The sequence below is a fragment of the Hirundo rustica genome, chromosome 3 (assembly GCF_015227805.2).
Source record: "Hirundo rustica isolate bHirRus1 chromosome 3, bHirRus1.pri.v3, whole genome shotgun sequence".
In the NCBI taxonomy this organism is placed as follows: Eukaryota; Metazoa; Chordata; class Aves; order Passeriformes; family Hirundinidae; genus Hirundo; species Hirundo rustica.
The window spans coordinates 58,536,228-58,553,874 of record NC_053452.1 but is presented as its reverse complement, the minus strand read 5'-3'; the positions used below and the strand labels follow the sequence as shown (position 1 = coordinate 58,553,874).

The 17,647-nt window shown below is 41.0% G+C and overlaps 1 protein-coding gene across 3 annotated transcripts; it reads right to left on the bottom strand.

Moving 5' to 3' along the window:
- Window positions 1-8,417: 8,417 nt before the first annotated feature.
- Window positions 8,418-15,675, bottom strand: MAS1 (MAS1 proto-oncogene, G protein-coupled receptor). 3 transcript variants are annotated; one of them, XM_040059580.1, is made up of 4 exons: window positions 14,115-14,243; window positions 13,117-13,174; window positions 11,259-11,405; window positions 8,418-9,493 (listed from the first exon to the last, which is right to left on the bottom strand). In XM_040059580.1, the coding sequence occupies exon 4, from the start codon at window positions 9,454-9,456 to the stop codon at window positions 8,467-8,469; it is 990 nt and encodes a 329-aa protein (XP_039915514.1). In that variant the 5' UTR covers window positions 9,457-9,493; window positions 11,259-11,405; window positions 13,117-13,174; window positions 14,115-14,243; the 3' UTR covers window positions 8,418-8,466. The 3 variants fall into 3 exon arrangements, with proteins under 3 accessions (XP_039915514.1, XP_039915515.1, XP_039915513.1); XM_040059581.2 differs by lacking the exons at window positions 11,259-11,405; window positions 13,117-13,174; window positions 14,115-14,243 and adding exons at window positions 15,338-15,497; window positions 15,587-15,675; XM_040059579.1 differs by lacking the exon at window positions 14,115-14,243 and having other exon boundaries at window positions 11,259-11,655; window positions 13,022-13,153.
- Window positions 15,676-17,647: the final 1,972 nt, after the last annotated feature.

The following is a 17,647-nucleotide window of genomic DNA, read 5'->3' as shown; positions in this document are numbered from 1 at the left end:
CGTTTCTCTAACGCTTTCTACTTCTTTCTGTTCTACTTCTACTCTCCTTAGCATTTTTAAAGGCAAGCTCTTGATAAGGCCTACCTTCTGATTTGTTGTGATGAGTTATCCTGCTTTATAACAATTCCTGCTGAGGAAAACAGTCCCTGATGACCTTGTTTTGCAGACTTAGGTTTAGGCTTCCCAATGCTGTTAGGGAGATAATTAATGACATTTCCTAATCTAGATGGGACTATTCAGTGATGCTGTAGAACGTCAGCTTTGTCTGAACCCTTTGACTTTATGTGAAATCTTTGTCTTGTTGGGAAGGTCCTTACGTGCTGAGCTCAGTGTTTGCACTGAGAAGGGCACTGTTTTGTGCTGCGGCTTAGAAGGTTAGTGTTGATAATATAGAGATGTTTTGGTTATTGCTGAGCAGGGCTTACACAGCATCAAGGTCTTTTCTGCCTCTCCTCCCCCCAGCAGCAAGAGGGTAGAGGTGCACAAGGCTTTGGGAGGGGACACCTGGGACAGCCAACCCCAGCTGACCACAGGGATGTCCCACACCATGCAGCATCGTGCTCGCATGTGGAGCTGGGGGAGGAAGGAGGAATGTTTGGGGTGACAGTGTTTGTCTTCCCAAGTCACTGTTGCACATGATGAAGCCCAGCTTTCCTGGGGATGGCTGAACACCTGCCTGCCTATGGGCAGCAGTGAATGAATGCCTTGTTCCCTTTGTTTGTGGCTGCCTGATGCTTTGCCTGTTAAATTATCTTTATCTCAGCCTACAAGTTTTCTCACTTTTACCCTTTCAGTCTCTCCTGCACCCCCCTGAAAGGGAGTGAGCAAGTGGCTTGTGGGGCTTGGTTGCCAGGTGGGTCTGAACCACAATGCTAACCTAGAGTAGCTGAAAACAGCAGTGGATCCTTAGCTCGAAGCAAGCAGTGCAAGCTGGTAGAAGATATGTAAAAATCACTTTTTTACGATGTCAAAAACCTGCAGATACCTCGTGTGGTGCTGAAGTGAAAAAATTACTCATTTGGAAGTCCTACTGCTCCATCATGCTGTATTTTTATTGTAAGACAATAGGCAACATTTCTTTTTCTACTTCAGTAGTTATTCCACCTAATTCAGTAGTATTATGTAAGGAAATATGTTGTCATCTGTTCCTTCTTGATTGTTACAAGGTAGCTGATAAATTTCTGGTTTGTTATAATTTTCCTGATTCTTAGTAATGGGAAATTGTAAAGAAAAATTCTTTCCCATGTAGCCAAAGGGCACTAAAATCAAAATGCTATTTTCAGCATCACACTTGACAAACTTCATACACAGCAGAGAAGTTACCAGATTGGTTTTGTTTAAAGCATCAGGGCTCAACCTACATTTTCGTTCTACCTAGTCCTCTCAGGGGAAAAGAACTGAGCAAGGAATTTCTTGCATAATGCACTATTTGTGGAGGACTTAAATATGTGGTATACTTTATTCAGGTGATTCTTCTATCACTCTGCCTTGCTAGAATTTATTGATATATTCTGATGATACATTTATATATTCTGTCCATGCATATATATTTGTTTTTATAGCCACACTCATAAATAGATTTAGGCCAGTATTACATTTCTTCTAGACATGCGTTTTATTTCCATTACATTTGTCTGTAAAGCATTTCAAAGTGTGTGAAGTAGAAGAAAGAAGTTTACATATTAACTTACTTAAACTAAATGTAACAATCTGGGGTTTTTAATAATAGATACCACATTGACCTGGATGTCTTATATTCACAGTAGGAGATAGGGTAGAGAAAAATAAGTATCAGTGTATACATGAATGCCCAGGTAAGCCATTACAGTATTGAACAAATGGTTCAATTAGAGATTCACATTAGATCATAAAAACCATTTGCACGTGTGGATCACAAGACAAGAATGAGATCTCCATGCTGTGCAGTTTTGGATCTGTTATATTGCCATCTGAATGAGTGCAGTAATCCAGATTTTCCTTGCCTTTTTTTAGTCAGGGCCAGAGTAAAATGAACAGAAAGTGTATAAATATGATAGTGAATGTGCTAAGAAATACGCTTCAGATAGACATGGAATGACAGCTGTCTTGAAGAGTTTTCTGGCATTTTTTCGTGTACTGACATGATGTTTAAAGATATGATAGAAGTTACAATGGGGAAGAAAATCTTACAGTTCACCCTTACTGAAGTGAATCAACACCATAGTGGAAAAATTGCTAGTAATAAATACTGGTATTATCAGACAGTTATTTCCTTAGTAGCTGAAATAAAGTAATATTAGGAAATACCACGTATGTGCTCATCCAAAATAGGATAGAAGGTTTATCCAACACAAAAGAGAAAATAGTTTTCCCTGTATATTATTTGTCTGAACTTTTACTTTCTCAATGTTATAATGTGTGCTCAAGCCTCAGAGCCTGCTCTCTGAATCAGATGTTGGAGCTTTCTCGTGAGCTAGAATTCATCTTTGAAGCCTTCAGTAAAACTGCTTGGAGGGATTTTCTGTGTCTTTTCTTTCTTGCTGCTCCACACAAAGCAATAATGAGGAGACTGACACTGTTTGATGATGGGCAGTGATGCTGAAAGCTTGTTGGCAGTCCTTTTGTCAGTATTTTGTTGTCCCTGAGGTACAGGAGGGATGTGATGTCATGGGCATGGCCAAGAGAAGAACGTGATGGCTGCAGTGACTCTGAGAAGACAGGGTAGGAGGCATCAAATCTCTTCAGAATTTTACAAGCCTTATGCAAATGATGAAACTGAAGGGAGGTATGAATGGAGTACACAGTAGGAAACTCAGGATGGATAGAAAGCTGAGAGATGCATGGCATGTATTTCACTGTGTCTGCCCAAGGAGTTAAAATAGCTGTGCTGTAGGCTTGAAGTCTTCTGCCACAGGGACTAAACAAGGGAGAAGCCACAGGGTGGCACATGCAGTGGCTGAGTGATGCTCTGGGAAGTGACATCAAATCCAGACACAGAAAAGTACAGAGAAAAGTTTCTCCACACTGAATGCTGCTAAGAAGCAGAGGCCAGTGTTGTACTGAAATGCTATGTATGCTAACAGATAAATTAACCAAAAGAGGGGTGATAATATAAAGAATATAGTTAGTGACCTGAGCTGTATTTACAGAAGACCTCAGCCAGGTAGAGGTTAGCAGTAGAGATGTTGTTTACTGTTCAGACACTGGTCTGACAGGCTCAGCCTGTCCCCTGGCTAAGGGCAGGTCCATTCCAGGCCAAGCCCAGGGAAAAAAAAAAAAAAATAGCCAAAACAAAATTTACTGGTTTTATACATTTATTTTCAGTAAATAATGACATTTTGCTGTAGTATATAATTGAGTGTAGTCATTGAGCTTAGTATATGATGTGTGTTCATCTGAAATACTTGTAACAAAGAGAACTTTTTTTCCTATAAATAATATAAAAAGTTGTATTTGAAATACATATGTCACTCTTTCAGTTAAAAAATAAATTGAAATAGACAAAAGATAACATAAAATATAAAACATCCTCCTCTAATGCATTTAAGCAAATGGGGTTTTTGTTCTAAGATAGAACAGTGACACCAAGGTGTTCTCTCCACCTCCTGCACTTAGCTGTTAAGTTTTGCATCTCTTTGTAGACTATACATAAAAATACTGATTCTATAAAGATTTTAATTTATTCTTTACCTCAAAAATCTGTTAACTTTTATCATGAAAATTGCTATTTATTTGCTATAATGTCCCATTTTCAAGAGCCACATTTTTTATAAAGCAGATTCTTAACAGGAGAAATAATTAATTAAAAGTTACTCCAATTCCAGAGATGCTTTGTGTCCAGCTCTTAGAGAAAAAAATTAGTTGCTTCGTATCGCATCTTGCTTAGTGGCGTTAGAGTGATGGAATCCAAGCAAGGATTTCATCCTATTCCTGAAGACAATCCTTCAGAGTAACTATTAAATATTTCTGTGAAAGTGTTGAAGACGCAAAAAACTCCTACGGCTTCCATGGAGGTCAGATGTTTTTGTTGAAGAGCCTTGAAAGTGACCAAGTGTAAACATTTCTAGACCAAAGTATTTCTGAGCTGATAACTGTTGCAGGCTTGGAGAGGATGAGAAAGAAGCGTGATCCGTGTTTGCTCTGTTCCTTCTCCTCTAGGCCTAGGCATCTGTTTGTGAACAGTGCTGGAGACAGAACTTGGAGCCAGATGGATACAGCCACAGCCACTCCCTCCCCTTTCCTTCATATTTCTGAAACAACTGAAGCAAGGACTCTAGAAATACTTAACTAAACCGGTAGCAGGTCCAGTCTGGTGTATCGAATGAGGCAAGAATGCAGTTTGAAGAAAAAAACAGGTTGCAATCATATAATTAAAAATTGAATGGTTATATACAAGGAAGAAATATTAGAATCATGCAAGCTATCTCAGTACCTCTTCTTTGAATTCAAAGTTTTGCACCTATAATACTTTTGTTTGAATGTGACTCCTGATGCTTCACCTTTTAGGCTCATGTGAGTCAACTGGAAAAGAAAATAATTCCATGTGGACATCACACAAGTGCCTGGGCAACCACATAGAAAGCGAACTGGCTTTCGGGTTGGGTGGGTAGCTAGAAACCCTGTGTAGTGGATTTTTAGGATTATTTCTCCACAGAGTTGGGAAGAGAAGCAGCAGGTACACAAATGGCAGGCAGCATTGTATGGTGTGAGCTACACACAAACTCACACTGACTTTCTGCTTTCCCTTGACCTAGTACCATCTGAGAATATCATCTGCTGGCCAGTATCATCACTACAATGTCTGGTCATAAAACTCAGTGTGTGGATCGTGCTCTCCCTGAGACTGGCACAGTGGGAGGACTTGAGGAGTCTCTGAGGTACATATGGAGCCAGACATATTTTGGAGGACTCTGCAAATGAACTGTCCCTCTTACCCTCACTCCACAAAGTGATGTGAGGCATTTTACCAGGGAATGCTGTGGACTTGTGGATTGGTTCTCATGACAGGAAAGGGAGATTTGTTGTTTGCAGTAACCAGTGCAACTGGGAAGAATTTCAGCTTCACTTAGATGATTTCCCAGGGTATGCTCCAGGCTAGAAGTAAACTGGGCAATATCTTGTTCCTCACCTCTCTGCCCTTGTTGTCACAAGGACTGTTTACAAAGTCTGTGAGTTATAGAGGAAAGCTGCTGCATAAATTCATCACATCATTTTGGGCCTGAAACAGCAGCCTGCCCCATATCATCCTCACTACTCAGGGAGTAGCTACAAGAGCAAAAATTCTTCTGTGCCTAGGGAAGCGACTTCTCTCCTTGTATTTCTTAGGGAAGCGACTTCTCTCCTTGTATTTCTAGTCATGCTTTCATATCCCACAACATTCATTAGTATCAAGTTGACCAGAAGCCTGGTAAAGAGAGTTTTAACAAAGCAAGCTTTATACTGAGTGTTACTTTCCTGAATAATTCCCTGTCTTGACTGCACAGCAAAATTACGTTCTTATTGCCCCAGACATTACAAGAGATAACCAAGAGATAGCTGCTGTTCTGAAGTGCCTATAAGTGCAAATGTGAAAGCACAACACTGGAGGCAAAATAATATAACTCATTTTATAAGCAGGAAAGAGTGGCACAGAAAAATTAGATGCCAGTACTGCATTAAAATAGAACCCACATCTCTGAACTCCATAGCTAGTACTTCTAGCCCACAAGACAACCTTTCCTGTTCTACACCATTACAGAGTGCTTAAACCATCTGATCTGCACAGTGGTATTTTAATCTCTCCCACAGTTGCAAATAATTTTTTAAAGATGCAAGCTGGTGGAGAATCACATCCTTGTTGTGCAACAAATTGTCACATTTTCCCTGTCTTTTTTTTTTTTTTTTTTTTTTTTTTTTTTTTTTTTTTTTTTTTTTTTTTTTTTTTTTTTTAATGATGGAATCATGTGCTTATTAGTTTCTCTTGTACTGCAGCCTGTCTGCCCGGAGAACAGTCACCAGGTGCTATGATAAAGAAGAAAGAACATCCCTGAGTTATTTTTATCTATCCACTGGGAAATATTAATAGTTTTTCAACTGTTAGATGTTCATTCTTATTTGTCCTTCTGGATATTCATCTCGTGCTGAGCATTAATTTTCATTGTCCTGTAAACTGATCTATGGACCTTTATCCAAAATCTGAAACATTTGGAGGCATGGCCAGGTGAAAAGGGGTAAGAAGCTAGAAGTCCTAGAGCACCCATTCAGCTCACAATATGCCCTGCTGCATATTATAGTTCTTCATATCTACTGCCCTGGTTGCATGCATAGTGATCCTTAACCCAAGCCTGTTGTAATTATCTGGATATGTTTAAGCACTGTAAATCACATGCCTTACCTCACCTGAATCACTCTGAGAGAACTGGATTACCTGTGTGGTTACAGCAGAAGCATGTGTTGAAGATGCCTCCTGCAATGTTGCCCCTCTCTCTGGCTGTCTGTGTGATTATTGTAAAGGTTTTGAGGTAAGGGTAGGGAACAGCTTTAAAGGAAAGTCTGGGGTTTTTTTGGTGGGGGCTAGATCTACCCTGTTATTTAATTTTATGTCATTCATCAGTGTTGACAAATTTCCCGACAGTCTCCCAGCCCTCAGCAGCTGCATGCACTCCCATGACACATGTATGTGGACACAGCACTCACTTTTCCCCCTGGCCCTCCCTCAAAAGGTGTCCACAGACCTACTTGCCCTATCCTGCACTCCCCATCGACAGTGGGGTGCAGCTCAACTGGTGTCTCATTCCAGCAGCACAGGAGATCTCTGCCCTAAGAGAGAAGCAGACTCCGCTCATCTACCACCTGAACCAGTAGAGGTGACAAGCCTGGGACTAGAGTTTCAAAGATAAAAACTGGGACAAGTAGAGGGGCTGTCACAGATTAAGGTTTTGATAGAGTGAGGGACTCAGGAAGATGTAGGAGTAACCTCTTCCTTCTCCCAAGTCTTTTCTACAGTGACACATTGCAACGCTTTAACGTAAGGAGGAAGAGGCACGTGTAGAAAGAAAATTTATCCTTCTGACATCTCTTCTCTACATGAATTCCCATCCAATCTTCTGTCTAAACCTACAATCTTCCTTATTCCAGGACTGGCAATCTTTCAGCAAAGGAGGGATGGGTTGTATTTTTCTTTCCCCAGTTAGCTATTAAGTGTGCCAATGGAAACTTGGCGGGAAGCTGAAGATGCTGCTTTTGCTTGTGAGGGGAGGTCTCAAGTTCCTGTTCAGTTTGGAGCTCCATGGTGGCCAGAAGCAAAAGCGTGTCTCTTTGGAAGTGCCACAGTGCTCTGACTGCCAAAATCTCCCATGTTCTGTGTGATAAAGCTCATCTGGCCCCATCCTCTCTTTCCTGTTGTCCTCTGCACTCTGCAGCTTGGCTGTTGTTGGGTAAGTTGGCCCTGGGAATTAAACTCCACAAAATACCAGCCCCAGTACCCTGGCATACAACGGAGGGAGGCGGGCAGCTGGAACAGTGTGGCTGGTGTGTAGCTCCAGTCATTCGTTGTGCAAGGCACCTTTCTTTTTTCTGTTTTTCTAAAACTGATTGTTATAAAACAGAGAAGGCACACAGGGAATATATATTCTCCAAAGAAGAAGTAAATACTAAGTATGTGGCTGGGGCAGCAAATGTTGCGACTGACTTTCTCATAGACTCGTCGAATATCTAAACCTACAGGAATGCCGACATTTTGGGGATAAGCCAGCTCCACCCTTCATAATTAGGACAAAAGCCCTTTGTGAGTTGGCAACATCCCTGTGTTGCCAGATACTCCTATGTGTCAAGGATATTATCCGAATTATCCAAGGACCCAGAGACGTGTCAGTGTCAGTGAAAATTATGCAACATATACTTTGAAAACAAATTATGAAGTTTAACAGCAAATTAATTAGGCCATTTAATATATATTTAAATGTCTTGCTAGATCAAAATTACACCGTATGTGCTTGGCTGTGTATGGTGACTTACATAAGTAAGTGGATTTCTTCCTCTGTTTCCCCCAGGGAGCAGCTCTTTTGCGCAGTTAAATGAGCTGGAAACAGTTGAAACTAAATCCCAGTATGAAATGTGAATCCTGTGTTTAGTGGGTTTGACTTTTAAAAATGTGAACACACACAGGCCCTGATGACTTCAATAGCATTTATGGGTGCTCGGTGCTTTTATAAATGTCACACTATTTATAACATATTTCTGTGTCCTTTTTTAATATTCTCTGTTAGCCTGTCTCTATTTCACCCTAGTATCTTTGATCGGCATAGTCACATCAGGATGTAGCATGTGTTTGAATAATTAAGAAAATACAAATAATAAAAAAAAAACCCCACAAATAAAAGTTATCTTTATTCTAGTCCATGTTTTTCCATTGCTCAACCACCAAAGATAACAATACCATTAGTTTTGCAGTGGTTTATTAAACGTTCCACGTCCAACTATTTGCCCCTAGAGTTTCCCCCCTAAGCTTTAGAAAATTGTTTCGGCCATATCCAAACTCATGCCGACTTCCTGGCTTCTTGGCCGCAAGCCGTCAGTGAGAGCTCTGCTAAGAACCACTTTGAGGCTCTCCTTGAACCTCTTCTTCTTGCTGCTTCCTACAAAGAAATAAACCAGCGGGTTGATGCTACTGTTAACGGTGGAGAGAACAATGGTGACGTGGTTCTGCTGGCTGAGCAAGGATGACCAGTGGTGGTAATTCAGAAGATACAACAGCCTCATAGGCATGGCAAAAATGAGGAAGACAATGACTGTGGTCACAATGATGATGTAGAGCTTTGACGAATGGGGTCTCAGGGAGTTACGGTGAATCCTGATAACTAAGATCAGGCTGGACAGAATCATTAGAGGAATGAAGATCATGAAAGTCAGGATCCACGTGAAGATGAGCAGTGCTTGGCAATGGTTGCCATCGTCGAATTGTTCCTTGGTTGAATCATCTTTGCATGTTAAATATTCGGCTACTGTCATGAAGAAAGACAGAGTCCACAGAATTGCACACACAATTGCCGATTGGTGCTGTGACCGGTGGCATCGGTACCAGATGGGGTAAACAATAGACAGACACCTCTCAATACTGATGGCTGTCAGGAGATAGAGACCAGTATTATAGCCAAGAAGGAAGACAATAGATAGTGTGGTGGTTACATAATAGTAAAAACCATATGCGAATCCAAAACCAGCAATGTACTCGATTGACAGAATAAACGTACAAAGCAGTAAGGAGATATCAGCAATGGACAAGTGTGTGATGTACGCAGTGAATGGGTTTCTTTTGATCTGGAAGCAGAGGCACCAGAGGACAATTCCATTTTCACAAAAACCCAGGAAGGAGATGATCATAATTACCCAAAGTGGGGTCAATATCTCCCAGACCCTTTCCTGTGTAGAAATGTTTCTGTGCATTGAGATGTTCTCTGTGCCTTCGCTGGGATGAAACGTTATGTTTGGCTCATCCATGGGCAAAGCTCAAGTTTGGATAGCACAGCTCTTCCTTCTGTAAATATGTATAAAAATATACTGTGAGCATTGTGTGCTCCTCCCCTCCCCCTTTTCCTTATGTTTTGTGGACCCTCAGTTTCTGGTCATACATGAAGGCCTTAGCTAAAGGAACACCAGCTTTGATATACTGATGCTAGCTAAAATCCAGTGGGAACTGCTCTTGGCAATGTTAAAGATCACTAAGCCCATCATGCCAGCAGAAATCCTGAGCTGCCTTCTCTAAGGGGCTCAGCCTGTGGGTGCTACATCACAGCTGAAGAGGTTCTCTTAAAGAGCTCTTGGACAAGCAATGTCTCCATCACTTTGCAGTTTCATTATATAGTCATGACAAATGGCACTGGTAGTTCTTGTTAGAGCCCTAGATTGTTCCCAGACAGGTCTCTTCAGTTCCTGCTGAAGTTAATAGCATTAATTTTAAGTTAAACATATGCATTTCAAGTGAACTTGGCTCATAGGTTTTTTGGTTTAAAAAAAAACCAAAAAAAACATTGATACCAACATTAGTTTTCCAGAAAGGGATTTAATTAAGTAAAAATAATATGTAGTTACTTGGCATTGTATTCCCTCCAAGTACAGAGGTGGAGGGAAGGCAAAATGGCACTGTTTTGAGAGAGCAATTTCTTACCTGCTTTAAGTGCCATTTATTACAGCATAACATAAATTAAACATGTTCACACACTCTGAACACTTAACATGACTGCAGGTATCTTGCAAACATTATAAATCTAACCCATCACAAGGAGATGTTCATCACATCATGTTCATCATCATCATCACCACAAGCTGTCCGGGTTCCCTGCCATTGTTATAATAGTTTCAACTGTTGTTTTGCTGAGTTACTGAGTAGCTTCTGCTTTTGTTTGTCTCCTTTTATTTCATAACAGTTAATAGCATTGGCTTCTGCTGATTTTCATACAAATATTTCGTAGCCCGTTCCCTGATAACTTCCCAGCTGCCCTGTGATGATACACAGTCACATTCAGGACACTTTTGGATTTACTGGTGTTAACAGGGACTAATTGTTGACAATAAGCTTACCTAACTGACTTGGTTCATCCATGTAAGTTAACTTGTTCACTCACATGCCATAATGAGAATTTACACGTATTGTCAAGTAGTTAAGAACATCAAATGAAAGGTAAAGAAGATCTACTGGGGCAACTTCTGCAATGATTATTTAAAGAGAGCCATTCACCTCAGTCATAGTTTTTCTATCATGAGCCTTGCATTTCCTAATTTCAAAATTTCTAAACAGCTCCTTAAGACAGGATATCACAATCTTAGAACGAGCATTCTGTAAACAACCTGGGAAGCCTCAGGCCTTGCTGGCATTTAAACCTGTGCAAGAACGTTAATAATGATCCCACCTGTATGCTGACCATGCCACCACCTGATACAGTTGAAGGCAACAAATAACACAGCTGCAGATGTGGTAGGGAAGCGTGAATGCAACAAGTAAATGCAGTGACCAGAATGAGTGGCAAGCCTCTCAAAAGCAGTATTCTGCAAAAACTGCAGAGGGAAGGTGCTCAGACAGTGTGCTGCTGGAGGTACAGTAAAGGTTCACAGAAAAAAAGGAGAGGAGAAACTTATCTACTTCAAGAGTTAACACAAATAGGAAAGGGAAAAGAGAATGAAAAGGCTCAAGTATAAAAAAAAAAGAGTATGAAAATATTCAAGCAAGTTCTTGATTTGTATCACTGAAGGAAAGGAGTTTTCTCTCTGGAGAGTAAAACAAAGAGAAAAAGTTCTTGACTTACTAAGGTCATTCCCACATGACAGCATTCAGAGATGAGGATGGAAAGAATCGTCTTCTTCCAGATACATCCATGGTTTGTTCAGATTTCCCTGAGGCTGGTGAAGAACTCCCTTGAAGAAGCTGAAGTTTACCTCCTCCAACCATTTGCCTTTGGTAAGAGGGGGAGTAAATAGTGGCTCTGACCATGACTCAAAAAGAAGTGTGCAGTCCTCCCATTGCTCCAAAATTCTGAGGCATGCCAAGTAAAGGGTCCCAGGCTCATCATCTGAGGCTGAGCTTCAAATGGCATCACTCAGTAGCTGGCAACTCATCCAGCTGAAAGCCTGGGATTTAACTCTTGTGGGAACTGAAGGGCAGTATATGGAAAGTTGTCCTGAGCTGCTACAATACCAAGAGACCTAGTTTAAACAAACAAATATGAAGCGAGTAGAAAATCTATTTGGGGATGTTAAGATCCAAAGGAAAAAAAAAAAAATCTCAATTTAGAACTGTGCCACCACATGCCATCTAAAAAAAGTCAATTCACAAATTTGTTTTATATTTTTTGATATGAGAAAACAAGAAAGTGAGAAGGATGTAGAAGGAAAGGAAAGGAAAGGAAAGGAAAGGAAAGGAAAGGAAAGGAAAGGAAAGGAAAGGAAAGGATCACAGAACAAAGAAAATAGCCCATCATCGTGTTAGTCTCAAACATCCATTCCTCTAGGTAAAATCTGTATCTTGAGATTATTCTAAAAAAACCCAAACAAGCAAACAAAAAAACCCAACCAAATACCAAACCCAAAAACCTTCTCATGAGATTTAAACAGTCTCCCCTGAGAAGTTCAAACAAGCCTAGGAGCTTGAAAAGTCTCCTGAGGATGCCCCCTGCTTCTACCCCAAGTATTAGGTTGTTTTTATATTCAGATGTTAGCAGAACAAACATTCTTAGCCAAATAAGGAGAGAGTTTGCTTGATCTTCTCCTTTAAATGTTTCACTAATACTACCAAGTCCCCGAACGGGAAGAGTAACTAACTAATGTGAGAAATAAATGACCTCAAAGGGAGGGTCAGAATAAAGTTAGGAAAGGAACAGAGTGAAATAAAACAACTTCTAACTGCTTTTTGTTCGCTTAAGTTGTAATCTACTTTACGTTCAACACCTATGGGACCAAAAATTTCAAGCTACCTCTGAAAAAGGAAACAACGTGCTCCTTTCCCCAAAAAGGAAATATGCATACAAGTAATGAGAGAGTCATTATAGGAATATGTTAACATGTCAAGATTGACCAGGTACTTGTGTTTGCAGCCCACTGCAATCCAAAATTGGAAAGCCCTGGCTTCCCAGTCTCCAAAAGGCAGTTTGTTTGTGAGACCTCCCTCAGGCACACAGCACCTCCTTCATGACTGATCCCTGGAGCACCATCAGTCACCATCTACACGGCCAGGGCACCAGAGTGAAACCTAGTCTTGGGGGGAATAGGTCACAAATACTCCTTATCCTTGGTGATTTTAGGAGTAAGAGGAAGGCTGAGTAGCAGTCTTTACATCAGATGATGCCAAGAGTTGGAGCAGCTATTTCTAAATCAGTTTGAGTATTTAGATATGAACAAGGGGGCTACAATTGCAAAATGTGGAACTTGAACTCATCTTGGGACTAGAAGGTAGTACTGAGAGTAAAAACATGATGGGCAATAAGGAAACTCTTAATTTTGATCGAAACTGAATTTACAGCAAGATGTCACATGAATGATAATTTATCCTAAAATCATTCTCTCTGACACTAACCTGGTGGGACAGAGCAGCTTTGCAGGAGATGTAAACTGTAGATGAATGGACTAACTCTTGCAAGTATCCTGTATGTAGAAAGCCAGTAGTGTTACCTTTTATCATTTTTCTTAAAGTCTTTGAATAATTTCCATGTTCTCCCATCTCCAATTCCTGGAAGCAGAAGGCAACCTTTAAAGAACTTCTACTTAGTTCATTAAACACAACCCAACAACCTAGGATTTATAAACCAGATTGCAGGGGTTTGTGTGGTTGGTACCGGTGCCAGTGTATAAAAAAGGCCTCTGTGTACCCTGGAGTCAGATCTGCCGCTATATACTTACATGAGCCATAATCAAAACCCCTCAGGGATGAGCTTTGGTAGCACTTTCAGCAAGAGCAATTTTTCCTGATGCTCATTCAGTCATTATCACTTTCCAGGTGAAATTCATTCCTTAACTATTCAGCTCTAACAAAGGTTAGGAGTTGGGCTTGGGTTTTAGAGTATAGACTGAAGATCTGGGTGAAAACCACTAACAGAGAGCTGAAGAGCACACTGAGAAACAGGTTGTAAGAAGGCTAAAGACTAAACAGGAGGCTTTAGGGCGCAAACAAAGGACTGTGGACACACTAAGAGCAAGCTGGAGAGGGACTTCTTACAAGGGCATGTAGTGATAGGACAAAGGGAAATGGCTTTGAACTGAAAGAGAGTGGATTTAGATCAGATATTAGGAAAAAATTCTTTACTGTGAGGATGATGAGGCACTGGAAGGAGTTTCCCCAGAGAAGCTGTGGATGCCTCATGCCTGGAAGTGTTCCTGGCCAGGTTGGTTGGGGCTCTGAGCAACCTCATCTAGTGGAAGGTGCCCCTGCCCATGGCAGGGAGATTGGAACTGGATGATCTCTAAGGTCCCATCCAACACAAACCATTCTGTGACTCTATAAAATTCATAGATCCTAAGGGTCTTAAGACCCTTTAAGTCTCAGAGAGACTGGAAGAACCATGATGACTTATGGATACTCCTCATATGTGAGGTGATATGGAGTGTCATGAAAGTAAGAGTTAGGTGTGGGGTAAATTGGAGAATTAAGGTTATCCTGACCCAAAACTCACCACAGAACTTGCTGGATACCTTTTATCCTACTCATACCAGCCAAGATCCTAGGATATACCAGTTCCCTAAAGGGTGGTAACTGATGGATTGTGTTTCATAGGCAACAGGTGTGAAAGCTGGTTGGTTTCTGCAAAACAAGGTGAAAATATATGTCAGCAGCAAGTTTTGAAGCCAGCCTGGGTCATCTGTTAATAGCTAAAAGTAAGGTTATGGTAGGAGTTAAAATTCTAGAAAACAAAAGATGGAGACGACAAAGTCTGGAATTGGTGTAAGGATGAAGACTCCTTGGTGGCTGCTCAGTTGTAAAATCCTACTTGTGGCAATCATAGGATTGTGTTTTCATGAGAACAGTATGGAATAGCAGGCTCTAAATCAAGGATTACTGCTTAATCCTGTAATCCTACTGAGAAATTTTGACAGCTAAAGTTGGTAGAGGTGAATTAATCATATTATTTTGTGGGTGGTCACAAAATAATATTCAGGCCCTAAATCCACTTTCATAAACACATTTTGTTTATGAAAGTGGATTTAGGGCCTGAAAGCCAAGTGTACTCAGGAAACAGAGATGAAATGTACCTGAGGAAAGAATAACGGATATAGTGAGAGATGGGGCGGTTTATAGTTGGTGTTGGGACCATACAGACTCCTAAAATAGTTTGGCAAGGCTCTTTTCAGATTCCTTTTTTTAAATTTGTCAGAGATATTTTTGAATGATCCATGAATTTTAGGTTCTGCTCTGAAAATGCTGATGAGAAAAGGGTATTTAATAGCAGATAAAAGGTAGGGCCAGATGAGCCCCAAGCTGGTGTGCAGATCTCTGGAAGCAAAGTGAGGTGTCTGGCCCATTACTCTGGTGGTGTTGCCCAGGCTGGTGGAAGGTTGGAGGACTTGTTTACATGTTAACTTTGTGGACTGACTGTCTCATGAGCAAGGGAGGATTTTGAGATGTTCTGCTCCTGACACCTTCTTTTTTCTGACCTGCACAGCTCTGGGTGGCAAGCCAGGGCTCAGCACTCAGGGGTTATACTGGCAGCAGCCAGAGCAGAGCTCCAGCTCTGCAGCCTTGGGGCAGTGTGTGTGCTGCTCACCCACATACCTGCTGGGTTGTGGGGGACACAGCTGGTTCCACTCCCCATAGCCAGCGGGGAAATCGGCCAGTTTGTCTATATATAGAGGCTGTACAGACCCATTCACACCATGCCAGACATCCGTGTTTACCCACCTGGGTGGCAGCACATGTGGTGTTCTGGAACTGAGCTCATACCTCTGTGTCTTGTCACAGCTGGTGAGGAAGCAGCCAGAGTAAATTGCAGGGAGTTTCCCAGATCAGAGAGAGTATCAGCAAGTGAGGAGCTCTTAGTGTTGCTGTGAGCTGAGGAAAACTAACATAAAATAATGAGGTTTCCTAATGGCCATCTGTATTCCCTATATCCTTGGGTTTCAGAGACTCCCTAGCTGTCTGCAGACCTACCTTCAGTCACAGCTTGCATAGCAGGTGGTTGTTCTGACCTTGAAGACAGTGGAGTCTGTCCCCAGTAGAAATCTACCCTTGCTAAAACCATTCTCAGTCTTATTTCTCTGTTGGTCTGGTCACCGATGACACAAACGCTTGCAGCAAACCCAGCAGCGTCACGCATCAAAAGAGAAAATACATTGCACCTGTCTGCCGTCAGCCCCAACAGCAACCAAGTGTTAGGGCCACCACTGCGGTGTAGTGTAAGACAATACAGGAAACAGTGTTTTCTCTCTACATTTTCATTCTGTATGTGTAAAACAATACAGGAAACCACTGGGGAGACAATAGGGTAAGAACAGCAGTAATAACTTGGCGTGTATGATTAGTATAGGCGTATTAGTATTTAAACCTCTTTAGCTTTAGTTGTGCAAAGCAGAAGTTACACATTAGAAAATGTGACTGAAGCATGGTCAGATGAGTCAGAGCTTCCCATGATAAAATTCTGGAAGGAAAGCTCTGAATGCCGTTTAGCCAGTAATGAATATAGAGTAAGACATTTTGTATTACTGATAAAGTGAGTGGAAGAAGGGTCTGATACCATGGGGCTCTCTCTTTCAACCCATGTTGTTTCTGGATGTTCCCATCAATATATGTCCAAATCTTTCTTGAAACAGTGTTGCTTGTCAGGCTAAGTTATGTCTGTCAAGTGGCTGCCCTAGGAAGAAATATTGCCCTGAAATAATCTTTACTCTTGATTGTACTAAGTCTTTTGTCTTCTACCCCTGTGTACTTTTAATCCGTATCACATATTTATCATTTGCATGCATTTCCAACCTATCACAGAAATTAGCCATTATTCTTTATTTGCCCTGTGTACTGCAGGAATAGGTGGTTAAGTAAGATGCTGGATGCATGTTACTGTGAAACCTGAGTCTCCTTTGTTCGGTTCACTGAACACTCAGGATTTTTCACCTGAGGTCTGGTGGCTCACCTGTCTCCCTGTCCTCTGCACAAGAGAAATTGCTATACTCCTGAGGATTTCTTGTACTGGAAAATTGTTTAAAAGGATTATAACTGATGTATGGAGACACCAAATAGCACTTTCTGGAGACTCTTTGGAATCAGCCAGGATAGGTCTGTGACACCTTAGGGCAACGTCTTTACAAGTCATCAAATGGCACGCTGAAAATGAAACTACTGTGTATGACTGTAGTTAGATAATAAGCAGTAAACAACAAGAGCTTTATAATGACATGCCTGAATGAGGTGTGTATTACTATGTGTTGCCAGGGTTTAAAGAAGAAATTTCCATCAGAACTGTAGAAGTGGTCTAAAGGTCCATAAATTAATTCAATATTTTAAAAATCAAAATTTCACTGTTGTGATGGGGATGTGTAGGCTCTGCAGGGAAACTGTAGCCCAGTTTTCTCGTGTCTCATTTCTCCTTTTTGAACAGAACCTCCCACAGTGCACCATGGAATATGACTTTGTATTATAATTCTCTTTTCTCTTGGTGTCCAGCTGGGAGCATGACTGATAGAGAAGAACCAGAGCACAGTGCATCAAAATACCACTGCAGATGGAAAATATTTCCTCCTGCTTCAGGATTTTCCCCAGATGCTGAATTTTGAAATGAATACTCTCAAGTAGCTAAACATTTTCCTTTGAGTAAGGTTCTTCTATTATTTCTAAATTGCTTCTAATACCCATCTCTTTCCAAACACAAAACATAGACTCAGAGATAATTTTTTATTTTTCAAGGTGTTGCATGTTGAACACAAGTGCAAAACAAGCTCATGCAGTGGGTTTACTGCATGAAGCCAGAAGGTGACTGAGTGAAAACACTGAATGGTCTCTTCTGTCAAGTGTACATATATAGATGGAGTGGATCTAGAGTCCTAAAGTATAAAAAAGGCCATTATATTTTCTGAAAAATGAAATTGTTAAAGTGCAGCAAGAGTACAGGACAATGACTCTGAGGGTAGAAATCATGAGGCCTGGGTTTACTCTGTTTCAGACTGCCTCAGCATCATCAAAATTCCTCCTCCGCAAAATGGGAGTAGCATGGGAGCACTG